At 37.5% G+C, this 17,072-nt stretch overlaps 2 protein-coding genes and 1 long non-coding RNA gene across 3 annotated transcripts in view; all 3 read right to left on the bottom strand.

Moving 5' to 3' along the window:
• Positions 1 to 2,363: 2,363 nt before the first annotated feature.
• On the bottom strand, positions 2,364 to 8,714 carry LOC107591501 (deleted in malignant brain tumors 1 protein-like). The gene is made up of 6 exons (XM_016280659.1): positions 8,586 to 8,714; positions 8,426 to 8,515; positions 8,232 to 8,315; positions 8,074 to 8,134; positions 6,294 to 6,395; positions 2,364 to 3,021 (listed from the first exon to the last, which is right to left on the bottom strand). Exons 1-6 carry the CDS (start codon positions 8,712 to 8,714, stop codon positions 2,708 to 2,710), a joined length of 780 nt encoding a protein of 259 aa, XP_016136145.1. The 3' UTR covers positions 2,364 to 2,707.
• A 1,917-nt stretch (positions 8,715 to 10,631) lies between these two features.
• On the bottom strand, positions 10,632 to 13,838 carry LOC107591500 (scavenger receptor cysteine-rich domain-containing group B protein-like). The gene is made up of 4 exons (XM_016280658.1): positions 13,775 to 13,838; positions 11,918 to 12,232; positions 11,005 to 11,082; positions 10,632 to 10,720 (listed from the first exon to the last, which is right to left on the bottom strand). Exons 1-4 carry the CDS (start codon positions 13,836 to 13,838, stop codon positions 10,632 to 10,634), a joined length of 546 nt encoding a protein of 181 aa, XP_016136144.1.
• Positions 13,839 to 15,714: 1,876 nt separating this feature from the next.
• The window catches only part of LOC107591516 (uncharacterized), a 3,733-nt gene continuing 2,375 nt past the window's right edge, over positions 15,715 to 17,072 (bottom strand). Inside the window, exon 3 of the long non-coding RNA XR_001609882.1 lies at positions 15,715 to 15,753. This is a non-coding gene — a long non-coding RNA (uncharacterized lncRNA). The remainder of the gene's footprint in view (positions 15,754 to 17,072) is intronic.

Raw genomic sequence — 17,072 nt, 5'->3', positions numbered from 1 at the left:
GATGATTTTCTCAATATTTAGATTTTTTTGCACCCTCATCATGCACCTTCAAAGTTTGCTTTTCCATGAAATCTTCCCTGACTTTTTTGTTTTTGTGTGAATCTATTGTGATCGTATGTTTGCGCTTTTAAAGTATCTTTTAGAGCAATTTAAAAAAGAATAGCCAAATCATAATCAGGCTTAATAATTAGAGGGTTATTTAGTTATTTGCTTATTTATTTATTTTTATTAGATTTTTTTATATAGGTTAGAATATTAAGAATTATAGTGTTACCAGTTTGCTAGCCTTTGTATGATAACCGGGGCTTGTTGTCACACAGTACATTTTACTCCAGTGAATTTTTTTAAATGGTTGATTTAGTTTTCAAAGTCATTTTCTGTAGAGATACATACCGTACCTGCTTCTTGGCTACAGAAAAGCTATTGAAAAAGTCAAAAGTCAAAATCCAGACTCCCTTTATTAACTAATATGTTAATTATAACTAGTAACTTAGTAATATGTTATGTACTGCATATTCATTATTTTATCAAATGTGTTTTAAATGCAGATAATTAAACCTTTATTATATAGAGCACCATGCAGTAAGAATAAATAATGTGTTATTTTGACTTAATGGAGGAGAGTTGTATAGATGTTTAAATAAAAAAAACAGCTTTAGTCCACCTCTGTTAATAATAAGAGATTCATAGCTTTATTTCCACATATATTGACAAAAACATTGACGTTTCACCCCAATATTTTAGGAAAGTCTGTACAGTAAAAAAAGTTACATCAAAAACATTTGATCAATTGTCTTCTTTTTTTTAAATTTAGGATATCAAATGTTTAAATATATTATATATAAAATACCTTAACATAATTTTTGCCCCACATTTCTTTCCTAGCTCATAAAATAACCACCTAATACACTAAGAGGTTATGCAGTTAGGCCAATGACATGGTTTAGTTTCCTCAATGGAAATGCAATATTCCTTTTATCCCATTAATTTTTATTCTGTTCATCTACTCCAAAAAAATTATAAAAAATTATAATAATACACAAAAGAACAGAAGAAAATGAAAACCATTTTTTGCATTTAAGTCATTATTTTTCCCAATCAAAATGGACCTGAGAACATTTTTGAGAACCGCCCCCCCGACTGAATAATGAAGGCTTTCAACAAAATGCAAAAATCTACATCATGGGCGTCGCTAGGCCATTTTTAGGGGAGCTATAGCCATCTTTGTCATAAATCCAGTTTACCAAATATCATGGGGGAGCAATAATCGGTTCCCCATCTACTGTAGCCGAAGTTTTCACAGCGTTCACCCCTCATCACACCACAGCGGTTTCTTCCAGCGAAAATGAAGCACATATGAACGCATACTTTATAAAACAATCATGCTGCCATTTTCAGTTGAAAATTTAACTTTCAATATAATACATATTCCAGTGCATAAAAAATTATAATAATACACAAAAGAACAGAAGAAAATGAAAACCATTTTTTGCATTTAAGTCATTATTTTTCCCAATCAAAATGGACCTGAGAACATTTTTGAGAACCGCCCCCCCGACTGAATAATGAAGGCTTTCAACAAAATGCAAAAATCTACATCATGGGCGTCGCTAGGCCATTTTTAGGGGAGCTATAGCCATCTTTGTCATAAATCCAGTTTACAAAATATCATGGGGGAGCAATAATCGGTTCCCCATCTACTGTAGCCTAAGTTTTCACAGCGTTCACCCCTCATCACACCACAGCTGTTTCTTCCAGCGAAAATGAAGCACATATGAACGCATACTTTATAAAACAATCATGCTGCCATTTTCAGTTGAAAATTTAACTTTCAATATAATACATATTCCAGTGCATGTGGCGAATAGGTTTGCATACTTGAGCTAAGAGGGTTGTACTAGAAATGCAAACAGTAACATTTTGTGTTTGTACAGTAAACAGATTGTGTGTGTGAGATCATGAAGACTTGAGTTTGGCTTATTCAGTACTCAAATATTATACCTATTTATGCAATACAGTGGAATACTGCAATAAGTTTAGTATACGACCCCTATTAATCAAACATTTTTTATTCTTATTTATATATATTTTTTATTATAAGGCTATTATTATTATTATTATACCCTCACTGGGGGCTGAGCCTCTTTAAATTGAAAATCCTAGAATCGCCCCTGATCTACATTCTTAACTTTTAAGATATGCAACACAACAATCTTCAAATATTTAAAATAGAAATATTTTATGTTTTACTTTTAGCATTCAGGAAACAGATCCAGAAGAATCTAACCTTTTTTTTATAATCGGAAACGTACTAGAAGTACAGTACATAAGTTTTTTATGGCATAATAAATTTGGTGCTTGCAATCGAAATCTAAAAAGAGTCTAAAACTTTGGTTTCCACTGTATATCAATAGTTCAGCATATTTATTCACCTATGTGTACACATTCTTATAGTTTATAAAGTGCATAATTAGAATTTTCATTCATTATATTTATTACAGTTATTTATATAACAGTATTAGCATAATTTATTTTTTCTTGTTTCACACCCAATAATTATTTCCTCTTTAAAATCTCCTCGGTTGGTGTGAGGGGTTATGTACAAAATTTATACAAGTCCTGGAAACTCTTTCGCCCCCACTGTATTCACTGGACCGGGGTGGTGGGTGTGGCTTGCGGTGGGCGTGGCCTGTGGTGGGTGGAGTCATTAGAGTCCACATGTGACGCTGGCATCCTCTGAATGGTCACAGTTGTGGACGTTCCATGCTATGTGAGAGCACTGAGTGAGAGCAGCTTCTCTGCCTGTGCACTTCAGATTGTCCATCTGGATTGTGCTACGGCCGGGACCAAAGTAGGCCATCACCTGGGCGGCTTTAGGCAGCCCGCAGCCCATCTGCCTGCACACCACCTTCGCATCCGCCAGATCCCAAGCGTCATCGCACACAGTTCCCCATTCTCCTCTCAGGAATATCTCCACACGGCCCTCGCAGCGGTTCAGGCCCCCAATGAGCCTGATGGTACCTTGAGAAGAGAAAGAAAGGCATAAGCCGTGTGCCAATTCAAACACTAGTCATCCTAAACAGTAAGTGAAATTAGAAATAGTGTGCCCTAAATCATAGTATGCAGAAAACAGATGGTCAAAGGTGAAAAATTTGTAGTTTTGTAGAAGTGGGCATTCAAGCACGCTTTTTCAGTTATTATTTTCTACAACCCCATATTATTTTAAACATTTTCTTGCTTAAAGGAACACTCCACTATTTTTGAAAATAGGCTCATTTTCCAGCACTTTTAGCTGTAGCTTAGCATAGATCATTGAATCTGATTAGACCGTTAGCATCTCACTCAAAAATGGCCAAAGAGTTTCTATATTTTTCTTATTTTTAGAAAATCGCAACTTTTCATTTTCCGTCGGTCTTAGTACACGATGTAACTACAGAAGAGTCATATAAATAGGAAAAATATAGAAACGCTTTGGTCATTTTTGAGCAAGATGCTAACGGTCTAATCCGATTCAATGATCTATGCTAAGCTACAGCTAAAAGTGCTACCGCCAGACCCGGAGATCGGCTGAATGGATTCGAAAACGGTAAAACTCAACTGTTTAACTCTAGGGGAGTTGGAAAATGAGCCTATTTTCAAAAATAGTGGCGTGTTCCTTTAATGTTTTTGCCTCGTTTTCCAGTACAAATATCTAAGCATTCCTAAATCAGTCTTGTTTTATGAAGAATCTATAATCTTATCACGTCTATCAAATCTATCACATATTCATTATTTCACAAAATGTAAATACAGATAATGAGACATTTATTATGTAAAAGTTATTATATGAAAAACAAATAATCTCTTGATTTGTCTTAAAATGAGAACATTTCTAAAATATATATATATACAGTGGGGCAAAAAAGTATTTAGTCAGCCACCAATTGTGCAAGTTCTCCCACTTAAAAAGATGAGAGAGGCCTGTAATTTTCATCATAGGTATACCTCAACTATGAGAGACAAAATGAGAAAAAAAACCAGAAAATCACATTGTAGGATTTTTAAAGAATTAATTGGTAAATTCCTCGGTAAAATAAGTATTTGGTCACCTACAAACAAGCAAGATTTCTGGCTCTCACAGACCTGTAACTTCTTCTTTAAGAGGCTCCTCTGTCCTCCACTCGTTACCTGTATTAATGGCATCTGTTTGAACTCGTTATCAGTATAAAAGACACTCGTCCACAACCTCAAACAGTCACACTCCAAACTCCACCATGGCCAAGACCAAAGAGCTGTCAAAGGACACCAGAAACAAAATTGTAGACCTGCACCAGGATGGGAAGACTGAATCTGCAATAGGTAAACAGCTTGGTGTGAAGAAATCAACTGTGGGAGCAATTATTAGAAAATGGAAGACATACAAGACCACTGATAATCTCCCTCGATCTGGGGCTCCACGCAAGATCTCACCCCGTGGGGTCAAAATGATCACAAGAACTGAGAGCAAAAATCCCAGAACCACACGGGGGGAACTAGTGAATGACCTGCAGAGAGCTGGGACCAAAGTAACAAAGGCTACCATCAGTAACACACTGCGCCGCCAGGGACTCAAATCCTGCAGTGCCAGACGTGTCCCCCTGCTTAAGCCAGTACATGTCCAGGCCCGTCTGAAGTTTGCTAGAGAGCATTTGGATGATCCAGAAGAGGATTGGGAGAATGTCATATGGGCAGATGAAACCAAAATAGAACTTTTTGGTAAAAACTCAACTTGTCATGTTTGGAGGAGAAAGAATGCTGAGTCGCATCCAAAGAACACCATACCTACTGTGAAGCATGGGGGTGGAAACATCATGCTTTGGGGCTGTTTTTCTGCAAAGGGACCAGGACAACTGATCCGTGTAAACGAAAGAATGAATGGGGCCATGTATCATGAGATTTTGAGTGAAAACCTCCTTCCATCAGCAAGGGCACTGAAGATGAAACGTGGCTGGGTCTTTCAGCATGACAATGATCCAAAACACACCGCCCGGGCAACGAAGGAGTGGCTTCGTAAGAAGCATTTCAAGGTCCTGGAGTGGCCTAGCCAGTCTCCAGATCTCAACCCCATAGAAAATCTTTGGAGGGAGTTGAAAATCCGTGTTGCCCAGCGACAGCCCCAAAACATTACTGCTCTAGAGGAGATCTGCATGGAGGAATGGGCCAAAATACCAGCAACAGTGTGTGAAAACCTTGTGAAGACTTACAGAAAACCTTTGACCTCTGTCATTGCCAACAAAGGGTATATAACAAAGTATTGAGATGAAATTTTGTTATTGACCAAATACTTATTTTCCACCATAATTTGCAAATAAATTCTTTAAAAATCCTACAATGTGATTTTCTGGATTTTTTTTTCTCATTTTGTCTCTCATAGTTGAGGTATACCTATGATGAAAATTACAAGCCTCTCTCATCTTTTTAAGTGGGAGAACTTGCACAATTGGTGGCTGACTAAATACTTTTTTTCCCCACTGTATATATGGTTAAGAATAGGGATGCAAAACAATTAATCGCGATTAATCACATTCAAAATAAAAGATTGTTTACATACTATTTGTGTGTTACTGTACTGTGTATATTTACTATGTATATATATAAATACATATCTGTATATATTAAAAAAATATTTGTGTGCATATATATTTCTACTTGTATATAATTCATATTATATATAAATATTTTATATATAAATCGTTTAGCAGCCCTAGAATATATCATAGATTCATAGCATTTTTTATTTATATATACACTAGCAAATATGTTGCTGTTTTTCTCCAATACTTTATGAAAGACTGTACATTAAAAAAAGTGACAGCATAAATATTAAAAAATATAAATATATAAAAATATGTTCTCAACTTTTTTTTTTTTACTTTAGGCATAACAAATGTTTCATTATATACAGGGTTTGTGTTAACTTTGAGCATAAAGTCTCAAAAACATGAAGTCATGGCATTAAATGTGGCATGCGTCATCAGTTGTTTTGTTTTTTTCCCAGTACAAATATTTACATATCCTTAAATCAAGACACATTTACTTCAGATGCCATTTGAGCATATGAAGTCTTGTTTTTTTAGAAACTGAACAAATTTTAGTGAATCTACGCCTAAAACGAGAACAAGTACCTGTCAGTGAGGTATGAAAACGTGTTTTCCCTCTGAATTAAGCTTGCAACTTGGCAGATCATTTTAAGGGGATAGTTCACTCAAAAAGGAAGCAACGAATGTTTCTGTAATGTCTTTTAGGACGTTAAGACTCGAGTGTGACGTTCTTACCGTCCGCTGGTGTTGTGGTTGTAGTTGCTCTTGTAGTTGTCAGAGGTTTCTCTGTGACCCCTATGCCAAAGTCTCTTCCGGCTACCTCAAACTCCATAGGTGCTGAAAGAAAGAAAACACCAATTTAGTTAAGAAACGTTTGATTAACTTTCATTTACTGTGACTGAACGTACTCTTTTATACACATTAAGCTGTGCTTCTCATTCATGAGGCGGTCTAAAGGTTGATGCTTTCATTCCTTTATCTGGTGTTTATTTTAGTCTTTCCCTCTTCTCTTAAATGCTCATCTATTAGATGCATACATGCATATATTTATGCGTTAGTGGATGCACGTGGCCTATGCGGAGGACGGCTTCCCCTGCGGGTCTGTGCTGATGATGATTTGCTCCGACGGGCCTCTTTATTTTTCATGTAGACACGGCGACTGACGTACAGAGGATGCTTCTAAAGTTGCTGCAAATTACAAATGCTGATCTTTAATCAGTTTAGCGATTTCTCTAACGATGGCTGAGGGGATTTCGAAAAGATACAACGGCCAAGTAAATGTAATGGATGTGAGTTTGTATGTGTTTGAGAGTATTGTTAATTGAAGGAACAGTGAAAGACGGATGTGTGTGTGTGTTTGTCTGTGTGTAAAAGATGAAGCATGCCAAAGGAAAAACTGCCCTGGAGACTTGACTTAGTCCAGCAGAACATTGTGTTGCAGTGAGGTGTGTGTGTGTGTGTGCGTGTTCTTTCATAGTGAATAAATGCTGGTGTTGTGAATGACTGGGTGAATTTCATGAATGAAGTACTGGCAGCACTCACACGTCTTGTATGTGTGAATAGCCTGGATATATAATATGATTTATATATGAAAATTGCAATATAATGTGAATTATTCACACATATTTAGATTCAGATTTAGATTTACAGTACATACACTGCCATTCAAAAGTTTGGCATCTGTAAGATCCTAAAGAAGTTTCTTCTGCTCATCAAGGTTGCGTTTATTTGATTAAAAAATACATTAAAAAAATGGTTTTCTATTTTAATATTTAAAATATAATTTATTCCTTTGATGCAAAGCTGATTTTTTTTTTTTGTAACGTGTGATACTTTTTTCAGGATTTTTTGATAAATAAAAAGTGAAAAAGAACTTCTCTGTTACGTACGTAACCCTCGTTCCCTGATGGAGGGAATGGAGACATTCGTGACGACATTAGGGTTCTTACTTGGGAGCCCGAATCCTCTCTGATTAAGAGAAAATGCCAATGATATTTGGCTAGTGGATTTTGCATGATGAGCCACTCCCCATGCACAGGGGTATAAATAGGCGACAAGTGCATCCACTCATCAGGTTTTATGCTGAGTAGCCGAGAACTTGAACCAGTGATGGTTCGAGGTTGTGTCATGGGGACATAATGTCTTCCTTTCCTCCATCAGGGAACAACGGTTATGTATGTAACTGAGACGTTCCCTATCTGTCGGTCACTTCAAGTTATGTCGTGACGACATCAGGGGTCCATGGAAAGCGCCACAACCTGAACCCCATCACAACCCTATGGCATTGCAAATGTTGACAAGCAGCCGTGTGTCAGACAAATGCTACGCAAAGGTCATAACCTTCCCAACGCCCCAGCACAAATTCGCTGACCTTGGTACCCGCAGGGACCAAAGGGGAGTATATCGCTGCTGGTGATAGCCAAGCCGCTGTTACTTTTACTGCAGAAATTTCTTAACAGAAGGGATTTTGACCTTCAATGAAAGATTGCTTCAAGTCTTTCCTATTTGTTGTTACATCTTGGCAGTAATGATGGGGAAGCGAGCCTTCCAGAGAAGGGCACTATGGAGGCCACATCCTACTCGTAGGGAGGTATCATGTGGAGACACTCATATGGACTGACCCAGGCCTGGGGCAGTACTATATATGGAATGGGACTCTGAGGCAGGTCCTACCTGAGAATAGAGAGGAACGACTGCCAGCAGAGCCTGACAGAATGGTCTGTCAAAGGGAAGACATGGGTTCACCGAGAGGGAAACCTTACCATGGAAGAATACACATATGGGATCGCCCGAAGGGAATCAAGCCATATGGACACCTAGCCTATTACAGGGGCTGACCAGAGACCCGGGCAAGATAACATCAATACTGGGCCTGGCGTCAGACTGCTCTGCTCAGTCTGGCTGCCGGGGGTGCTGGAGGATACTCCACCAGGGTTCGCTGTCCGGGGAACAGTCCTCTTACGGGACACAGCAACAGAAATCGCAAAAAAAAAAAACTGATCTGCCTCCTCCGAGGGCAGTGCTTGCAGGTTCGCCACCTGATCGCAAAAAGGTGTGATGGGAACCTTGGGCACGGGTTCTCAGGACAACATGAGAGTAGGCCGGCCCAAACACAAGGCACTCTTCGCTTTCCCAGGAACCGGCCGTCCACTGCATCGTGATGTGCTGCAATAGCAGCCACATACACTTTCAGGGTGGAGGGTGATAGCCTACGCTTCAACCTTCCTTGCAGGAAAGAAAGCACTACTCCAATCATGCCTCTTCGGGGGTCTTCTCGGTGAGAAGAAAACCAGATCGCAAACAGACTCTACTTCAAGGCAAAACCTCGCCTCGTAGAGAGGGCTCTGGCCTGAGTGATAGTGTCTTCCACCACCAGTGAGAAATCACTTAGGTCTGCCGCGTCCCGTGATCTGGACGTGGGTGCCAGGGTGCTGAGCCTCTGAGAAAGAAGATACTTCCTCAGAGGAATGCGCCAGGGAGGGTCTGTCACGAGTAGCATGAGTTCTGAAAACCAGGTCTGGGTGGGACAATACGGCGCAACCAGCAGGACCTGTTCCTCATCCTCCCTGACCTTGTACAGTATCTGTGCGAGAAGGCTCACTGGAGGAAACACATTCTTCCGTAAAGCCAGAGGCCAGCTGTGTGCCAGTGCGTCTGTGCCAAGGGGGGCCTCGGTCAGGGAGTAATACAGCTGTCCTGATGCCCACTTCCCATAACGGGGCAAGGGTGCCCTCCGCGACTTTTGCAAAGACACGGGGGGGACAGGGAAAGCCCGAAGGGGAGGACCCTGACAACCATGCCCGACCCTCGAATGCAAACCGCAGGAATGTGAGCCATGCTCCCAAACTCTGTGTGAGTGGCACCAAAGGGACAATCGACATACCCACAGTGGTGCAGTGGTGGGAAGTCATGCTAGATGGCCCAGAAAGCACCGCGTTCTGGCCCATCACAGCAGGACTCCCCGTGTCCCCGGAGGGACCCGCCAGAGATGCGTGGGAAGGCATTGCATCCCCGAACTGTAATCTCTTTGCCTCTGGTGATAGGGGGCGTCGTGGGCAAGAGTGAGGAGGCAGTGCGTCGCTCACTGTCAACCCACGAGCCTGATGGCCCGGAGGAAAATGAAACTGCTCTTTCTTTGAGAATGTGGTTACCGCTGGCTCTTGGGCCAACAGCGGAACAGAACAAAGCAAAGATTCTCCACCCAGCCCTCCTCCGGGGGAAGGAGTGGCACTGTTCTCACCATCTCCAAAAGAGAAGCAGTTCCTCGCATCTCCGGGCTGTCCATGTCAGGGCCTCCTCGCAGTCTTCCTGGGGTACTTAGGGGCCAGCTGGGACATGGGTCGGTACTACCCTTGTGCATTCGTTTTAGTGCTTAAGATAGGGCATCTTTAATAAGATGCGAGCGTCCGTGATAAGAAACTGCTCTTTTAGATGAAGCACCCAGGGTAATCGCTGAATTAACAGGGACACCGCTGATTGTGCCGTAACGCCACCCAGAACAGCCTCTTCTTCCAGCAGCAGAGAGAATTTGCCTGGTGAATCTCGAACCGTGTTCATTCACTCGGCTCTGAAGCAAAAATCTGATGAGTGGATGCACAATTTGCTGATTTCTGATTATTGTCAATGTTGAAAACAGTTGTGCTGCTTCATATTTTTGTGGAAAATTTGATACATTTTATTTTTCAGGATTCTTCAATGAATAGAAAGTTCAAAAGAACAGTGTTTACATGAAATGGAAACCCTTTGCAACATTATAAATGTCTTTACTGATCAATTTAATCTATCCACTCATCCATCGAAATACATAAGTAAATCAATAAAATAATTATGATAAAATAATAAAATAAATAATATCTAAATAAATATGTATTTAATGTAATTATGTATAAGTAGTAGATTTTTGCTATCTATCCGTTTAAATGCATAAATAAATATGTAATTTATTTAGTTTATATAGATAGATAGATATTAAATTAATTAATTTAGACCGTATTATATTAATGTATTTATTTTTTTGCAATCTACCTTTTTAAATACATAATTTATTTATGGATGGATAGATGGATATGTGTCTTATGTGTCTTTACTACCTTTCGTTGTTGAGGCTGTAGTGATCACCGTGGTTACTGTTTCATGTTGTACTGGCACTGGCATTTCTGTCACTAAAGAAAACAGAGAAAAATGTCACGAAAGAAGGAGGAACACAGACAAAATGTGTGCACTCAGTGATGTTTTAAAAAAAGACGCTATCTGCTGGTGCTTGAAGGGGTTTCATTATGCAGGACGATCCTGTTAGCAGGCAGTGTGTTAGCAGACAGATGGCACAAAACGGATGGTCAGGCACAGCAGTTAATAACAATGAATTGGCTATTAATTCAACCGTGCATTATTGAAAATAGCAGGTGAAGTTACAGGCTCCTATGTACAGTATAGACAGTGTTTATACCTGCTGTGCTTTCAGGAACGATGAAATCTCTGCCTATAGTCTCTGTGTTGATAATTGGGACCGTGGTGGAACTGGCACCTGAAATATATAATAGAGACAGAGAGAGTTAGAGCTGCAATCAAATGAAATACAGCAGTACAGAATATGCACATACTGTCAGGTCTGAAAGATCAATACTGCTAAATTAATCAATGTAAATGTAAACAACAACAAAAATATATATAACATATATATATATATATATATATATATATATATATATATATATATATATATATATATATATATATATAGTAATAATTCAAGCAATTATGATGATCATATAATTATGGGAAGAAAGTAATGTTGAAAAAATTACAAAATAAAATTGCAAAAATAATGAAAAAAGAGCAAAATGCAGTAAAGTTGCACAATAAAATTGCAAAAATTCTGAAAACTATGCAAAATAAAATCACTCTATCTCATAAAAAAATGCTAAATAAAATTGCAAATATAATGAAAAAATGATGAAAAATTGCTAAATTGTAAAAATCATGAACAAATTGCTAAATATAAGCACTTCTGTTGGACCCCACTTAGTACATTAGTTCATCTGAATATGGCTTATTTCAACAGAAAATTTGGAAGAATTTTATGTGCAAGATTTGTGAGTTCCAGTCATTTTAGTACAAAAACAGCCCGTTACGCTGTTTGATATTGCAAACTGGTAGGCTATTCATATTTATTTTTATATTATTATCGTATTCATAAACACACTGGTTTGTAACACAAGTAGCTTTACTATTCTTTAGTTATTCTTGTAGTTATTTACCTATATGACTAATGAATCAGAAGTCTTGCCCATTCACAGAAAATAGCTGACTTCTGCTTTGTGAAATAAGGTGTATACCTGAAAGAGGAGAAAGAAACCCACCTGAGCAGATGACACCGGCATCCTCATGATGGCCGCAGTTATGAACTCCCCAGCCGAGGCTGTAACAGCTGGCCAGGCTGCCCTCCTGCCCGTTACAGTTCACGTTATCCAGCAAAATCCGTCCCGTGCCGTAGCCGAAGTAAGCATTTGAAGGTGCGCCGACAGCCAGTCCGCAGCCGATTTGTTGACACACGACTGTGGCGTCCGCAATGCTCCAGTCATCATCACACACCGTTCCCCAGCTGCCCTGATAGTAGACCTCCACCCGGCCCTGACAGAGGTCCCCTGTCCCCGCCAAACGCACCGCTCCGTCTCCTACAGCACAGGTTCATATATAGTATGTAAATATTAAGATATGCATATAGCCTATGTATATTTACATATATTTTATGTCAGTATCTGCTGTACTGTTATAAAGATCTCATTGATTTACATTACAAGCATTGGAATTTCATCACATAAAATCAGCATCTGCACCAAATTCATAGTTTTTGCTCAGTTTGAGTCTTTGAATAAAATTGAGCTGTTTTTTTCCTTCATATTCTCACTATATCACACTATATCAGCCATAAAAGCCTTATAGATCAAATATGATACTCAACAAAAAAAGATTTTTTTAAATATTGTACTCATAAACTGTTCCACTGACTGTTTTTCTGACTATTATGTTTTATGTCGGGCTTTACAGGGTTAACCATTTGAGGCATGAAATCTTACTTCAAAACAAGAATTTCTTTTCTCTCTCTCTCTCTATATATATACTGTATATATGTGTGTATGTATGTACACTGCAAAAAATGCTTTTCTAGCTTAGATTTTTTGTCTTGTTTCCAGCCAAAATATCAAAAAATTCTTAAATCAAGAGGAATTTTCTAGACAAGTAGAAATGATTGTCTTGTCTTGTTTTAATTTTAACAAGTCAAAATTAAGTGAGTTTTTGCTTAAAACAAGCAAAATAATCTTATTTCAAACAGAAATGTGAAATATTTTGCTTACCTTTTAAATTATCTAGAATTTTTAGATATTTTGGCTGGAAACAAGACAAAAAAATCTAAGCTAGAAAAGCATTTTTTACAGTGTATACAGTATATAGAAGACTGTTTGATCATTTTTTACAGAAGGCATTCTTGATCATTTAGAGGTCTTATAAATTCATGTATTCACTTTGCTGTTATCTATTCTGTAATGATTTTTCCAGAAAAATTATGAAATGATCATGAAACGCCTGTTGTGACATGTGGCCAAGTATGGTGACCCATACTCGGAATTAATGCTCTGCATTTACCCATCCAAAGTGCACACACACAGCAGTGAACACACAAACTGTGAACACACACCCGGAGCAGTGGGCAGCCATTTATGCTGCGGCGCCCGGGGAGCAGTTGGGGGTGCGGTGTCTTGCTCAAGGACACCTCAGTCGTGGTATTGAAGGTGGGAGAGAGCGCTGTACATTCACTCCCCCCACCCACAATCCCTGCCGGTACGAGACTCGAACCCGCAACCTTTGGGTCATGAGGCCGACTCTCTAACCATTAGGCCACGACTTCCCCCCTGTTGTTTGTCCATCAGGAACACTTTGCTCCTAGAAATCATATGGTTTGCTCCATAGAGGGTGTGGGCCAGATTATCGGTAATATTATTCTGCTGAGCTTAACTTGCCATTGAATATGAAGCAAACGGAAGGCTATGGTTTCCAGCAAACACACACTGATGTGCCTCGTATTGTTTTATTGAGCGACGCCACCACATGGACTCAAAAGCCGTTCTCGTATTGCCAGAGGAACAAAGCCTCAACGGTGATTCCATACAATGAAAATGCCATTCAGTTCCTTTCTTTAGATGTCATAACCTCTGAACTGGATATGGGCAGCCGCTTCTCATGACTGAAACAGGACACGAGAAACAAAGACAGGATCAACATGATCCCTCAGAAAGAGTTCTGCTCTGATCTTTAGTTCATCACTGCATTTTTCATCTGGGATCAATTATAACTATGATCGGGGTTATTATAGTGAAGCAAAAATTAAAACCATAACTAAAAAACGCATTTTTGTTACTCAATAAATGTTATAAAATAGAAGTTGAACTCAAATAAAATAATATACTAAAATAACTAGAGCAAAAAAAAAAAAGTAAAATAAAAAGAATAAATTCTATATAGACATATTTAGAAAAACAATAACTAAATAATAAGATCTATGTAGGCATATTTAAAAAAATAATAACAAAAATGACAAAAACACAACGAAAAGTAAAATGAAAACAAAATACATATAAAAACTCATTTTTTTTTTCAGTTGTACTTTTTTTTAGTGCATCAAGTTGCCTTGTCAACTATCTGAAATAAAACACATTTACTTTTTAAATATTGTATTTCAGTTTTATTAAGTATATTTTTATGGTATTAGTTAACTACCTGATAATGAGAAGAACATACAGTATTATCTTAGTGCCTCTAAAATACTATTGTAGTTTTTATTAATATTTTAAACTTTTTTCATATTTTCCATTTTCCTTTTAATTTTTCAGAATTTTGTAAATTCATAATTCGTTTTTTTTAAATTCAGTTAAATTTGTATTTCACCCACAAGTTAAACTAAATGAAAATGAGAAATGTTGCCTTGGAAACTAGCTGAAATAAAATATGTTTATTTTTATATCTTATATCTCAAGTAACAGAAGTAATGGTTTTAGTTGTAGTTAACCATTATAACTCTGGTTTGTTTTTTGTTGTGTTCTTAGACTTTAGGAAATAATTTTGCACCTTAACCGAGTTTACGATTAATAGAAAATCTTTAGTTTTGCATGTTTTTTATTTTCTTTAAACCGTATCAGTACCGTGGAACTAAATGGTGAACTTTACATGTACCATGGTAAACATACGGTGCTCCAATTTACTTTAAAGAATGCAAAAAAAGTCAAACAATTGCATAATGCAATATATTTAGATCATATTTATATTTACATTAATATTTGCGTATTTATATTTACATGGATTTACAAGAATGCCATGATATTGCCATTATATTTTACCATGGTATCATATCTAAAAGAAAAAAACATGGTGCATGTCCCAAAAAAAGTGAATCATTAAAAAAAAAAAAAATTATAATAATATTTGCATTTTTATATTTACATGGATTTACAAGAATGCCATGATATTGCTATTATATATTGCCATGGTATCATATCTAAAAAAAATAAAAATAAAAACATGGTGCATGTCCCAAAAAAGTGAATCATTCAACAAAAAAAATTATAATATTTGCATATTTATATTTACATGGATTTACAAGAATGCCATGATATTGCCATTATATATTGCCATGGTATCATATCTAAGAAAAACATGGTGCATGTCCCAAAAAAGTGAATCATTCCCAAAAAAAAAAAAAAGATGACTTTCTGGTCCTTTTTTGCTAGTGTTCATCATGTAGTGCACATGAAAGCTGCGGGTTTCTGAATAACACAAGTTGAAACGCAGAGCTGCACGGCTGAAATATAATGATATAATGAAGCCTGTAAGAATGTCTCTAATCCCCTTCAACTTAACGCACAATAATAAGTCTAAATATGACATATGACTCCAAAAAGAGAGCATAACGGTGGAGAAGGGATTGTGTAAATTGAGCGAGAGGAAGTGACCTGTCTTTTTTCCTGTGCCTCAGAGGCAATTATTATCCGGTCCTGCTGTGATCCTGCCAATGGGCGATGGCAAACGTATCTTCTCTTAAAAGGATGTGTTCTTGTATAAAGGCGCATGAAAGGGTGAGAAAGTGAATTGCGAAGACGCTCACCTTGAGACTGTGCTGTCGCTGAGGCATTTGTGTTGTTGGCTGTGAGGGGGAAAAAACCAGGAGAGAAAGTCAGAGACAGAGAGAGCAAACAACGATTGTGGTCAATTATTTGTTGAAAGGAGGTTCTTGGCCCTCCAGAGCTGCAGCCCTCTATATCTACTACATCTATTTTCCTGTAATTTTAGACTGGTGAAACAGGAAGACTGTGGATTCAGCTCAGGCTGTGATACAGACGGACTCACTGCTGAACAGATGTATGGCACAATATTACACACCTCTCATAACGCAAGATCAGAGAGTGAGATGTGTGCTGTGAATCTGAGCAGATCCAGCAAATTCATATATATATATATATATATATATATATATATATATACTTTATATATAATTCTAATAAATTTTAACATTTAAATTTTTTTTATCTATTATATACTTTGAACTTGTGTGTGTGTGTGTGTGTATATGTATATGTATGTGTATGTGTATGTGTATGTGTGTATATATATATATATATATACAGTGCAGTCAAAAGGTTTTTGCACACGTAGGGCCAGGCAGGTTTGGACAGCTTTTTTCCTTTAATAAATGAAATCATCATTTAAAAACTGCATTACTTGCGTTATTGCGTTATCTTTGAGTAATATTAAAATTTGTTTGATGATCTGAATCTTTTAAGTGTGACAAATATGCAAGGAAGGGGCATATTATTATTATTATTATTATTTGAAAGATATTAATACTTTTACTCAGCAAGGACACATAAAAATTGATCAAAGGTGACAGTGAAGACTTTTTTAATGTTGTTAAGATTGTTTTGTTTAAATGCTATTACTTTAAATGGTAACAATATTAGACATTATTAATTTTTACTGTATCTTTGATCAAAATAAATGAATGTAGTCTTGGTGAGCATAAGAGTATACTTTTAAAAGCATTACAAACTCTTAATGAATGAACTTTTGAGAAATGAATAATAAATGAGAATAACTGACTTAGACGTATATTTGAGTGTGGTCGGCTTCAGTGCCGCTGTCATTAAAGTGTGTGTTCTGTGTGTATGTAATGTATAGCATATAGTTCCAATCCAAATATATTCATAAATCAACATTTTATGACACTTTGCTAGACATTTCACCTAGACTTTGTTTGTGTTTGTTCAGAACGTTCTGGTGTTTTTCACAAAGCGCTGACCTCGCCGGCCCTCCTCAGACACGCTTTCACCGGCTCTGTTTGTCCAGTGTTTTGTCGCAGTGTTGAGACGGCTAATGCTAGTGCCTATACAAGCTTTTGTATCAAACTGTGAATCGATGGTGTTTGATTTCAGCGCCTGACAAAGACAGCAGAAAAGAGTCTTTTTT

The sequence above is a fragment of the Sinocyclocheilus grahami genome, unplaced genomic scaffold, assembly GCF_001515645.1.
Source record: "Sinocyclocheilus grahami isolate Dianchi unplaced genomic scaffold, SAMN03320097.WGS_v1.1 scaffold142.1, whole genome shotgun sequence".
NCBI lineage: Eukaryota > Metazoa > Chordata > Actinopteri > Cypriniformes > Cyprinidae > Sinocyclocheilus > Sinocyclocheilus grahami.
Note: the sequence above shows the minus strand (reverse complement) of the source record. Positions and strands in the feature narration are given on the sequence as shown.

Excerpts from the sequence above, each read along its gene's own strand:
- LOC107591500 (XM_016280658.1), bottom strand. The coding sequence starts at position 13,838 with ATGTTGATCCTGTCTTTGTTTCTCGTGTCCTGTTTCAGTCATGAGAAG. Across the intron at positions 12,233-13,774 it reads GAAGCGGCTGCCCATATCCA|GAGACGGAGCGGTGCGTTTG; the intron begins GTTCAGAGGTTA and ends CCTGTGCTGTAG. Across the intron at positions 11,083-11,917 it reads TGCCGGTGTCATCTGCTCAG|GTGCCAGTTCCACCACGGTC; the intron begins GTGGGTTTCTTT and ends TATATATTTCAG.
- LOC107591501 (XM_016280659.1), bottom strand. The coding sequence starts at position 8,714 with ATGCAGTGGACGGCCGGTTCCTGGGAAAGCGAAGAGTGCCTTGTGTTT. Across the intron at positions 8,516-8,585 it reads TGCGATCAGGTGGCGAACCT|AGGACTGTTCCCCGGACAGC; the intron begins GCAAGCACTGCC and ends GTGTCCCGTAAG. Across the intron at positions 8,316-8,425 it reads GCAGTCTGACGCCAGGCCCA|GTTTCCCTCTCGGTGAACCC; the intron begins GTATTGATGTTA and ends TTCCATGGTAAG.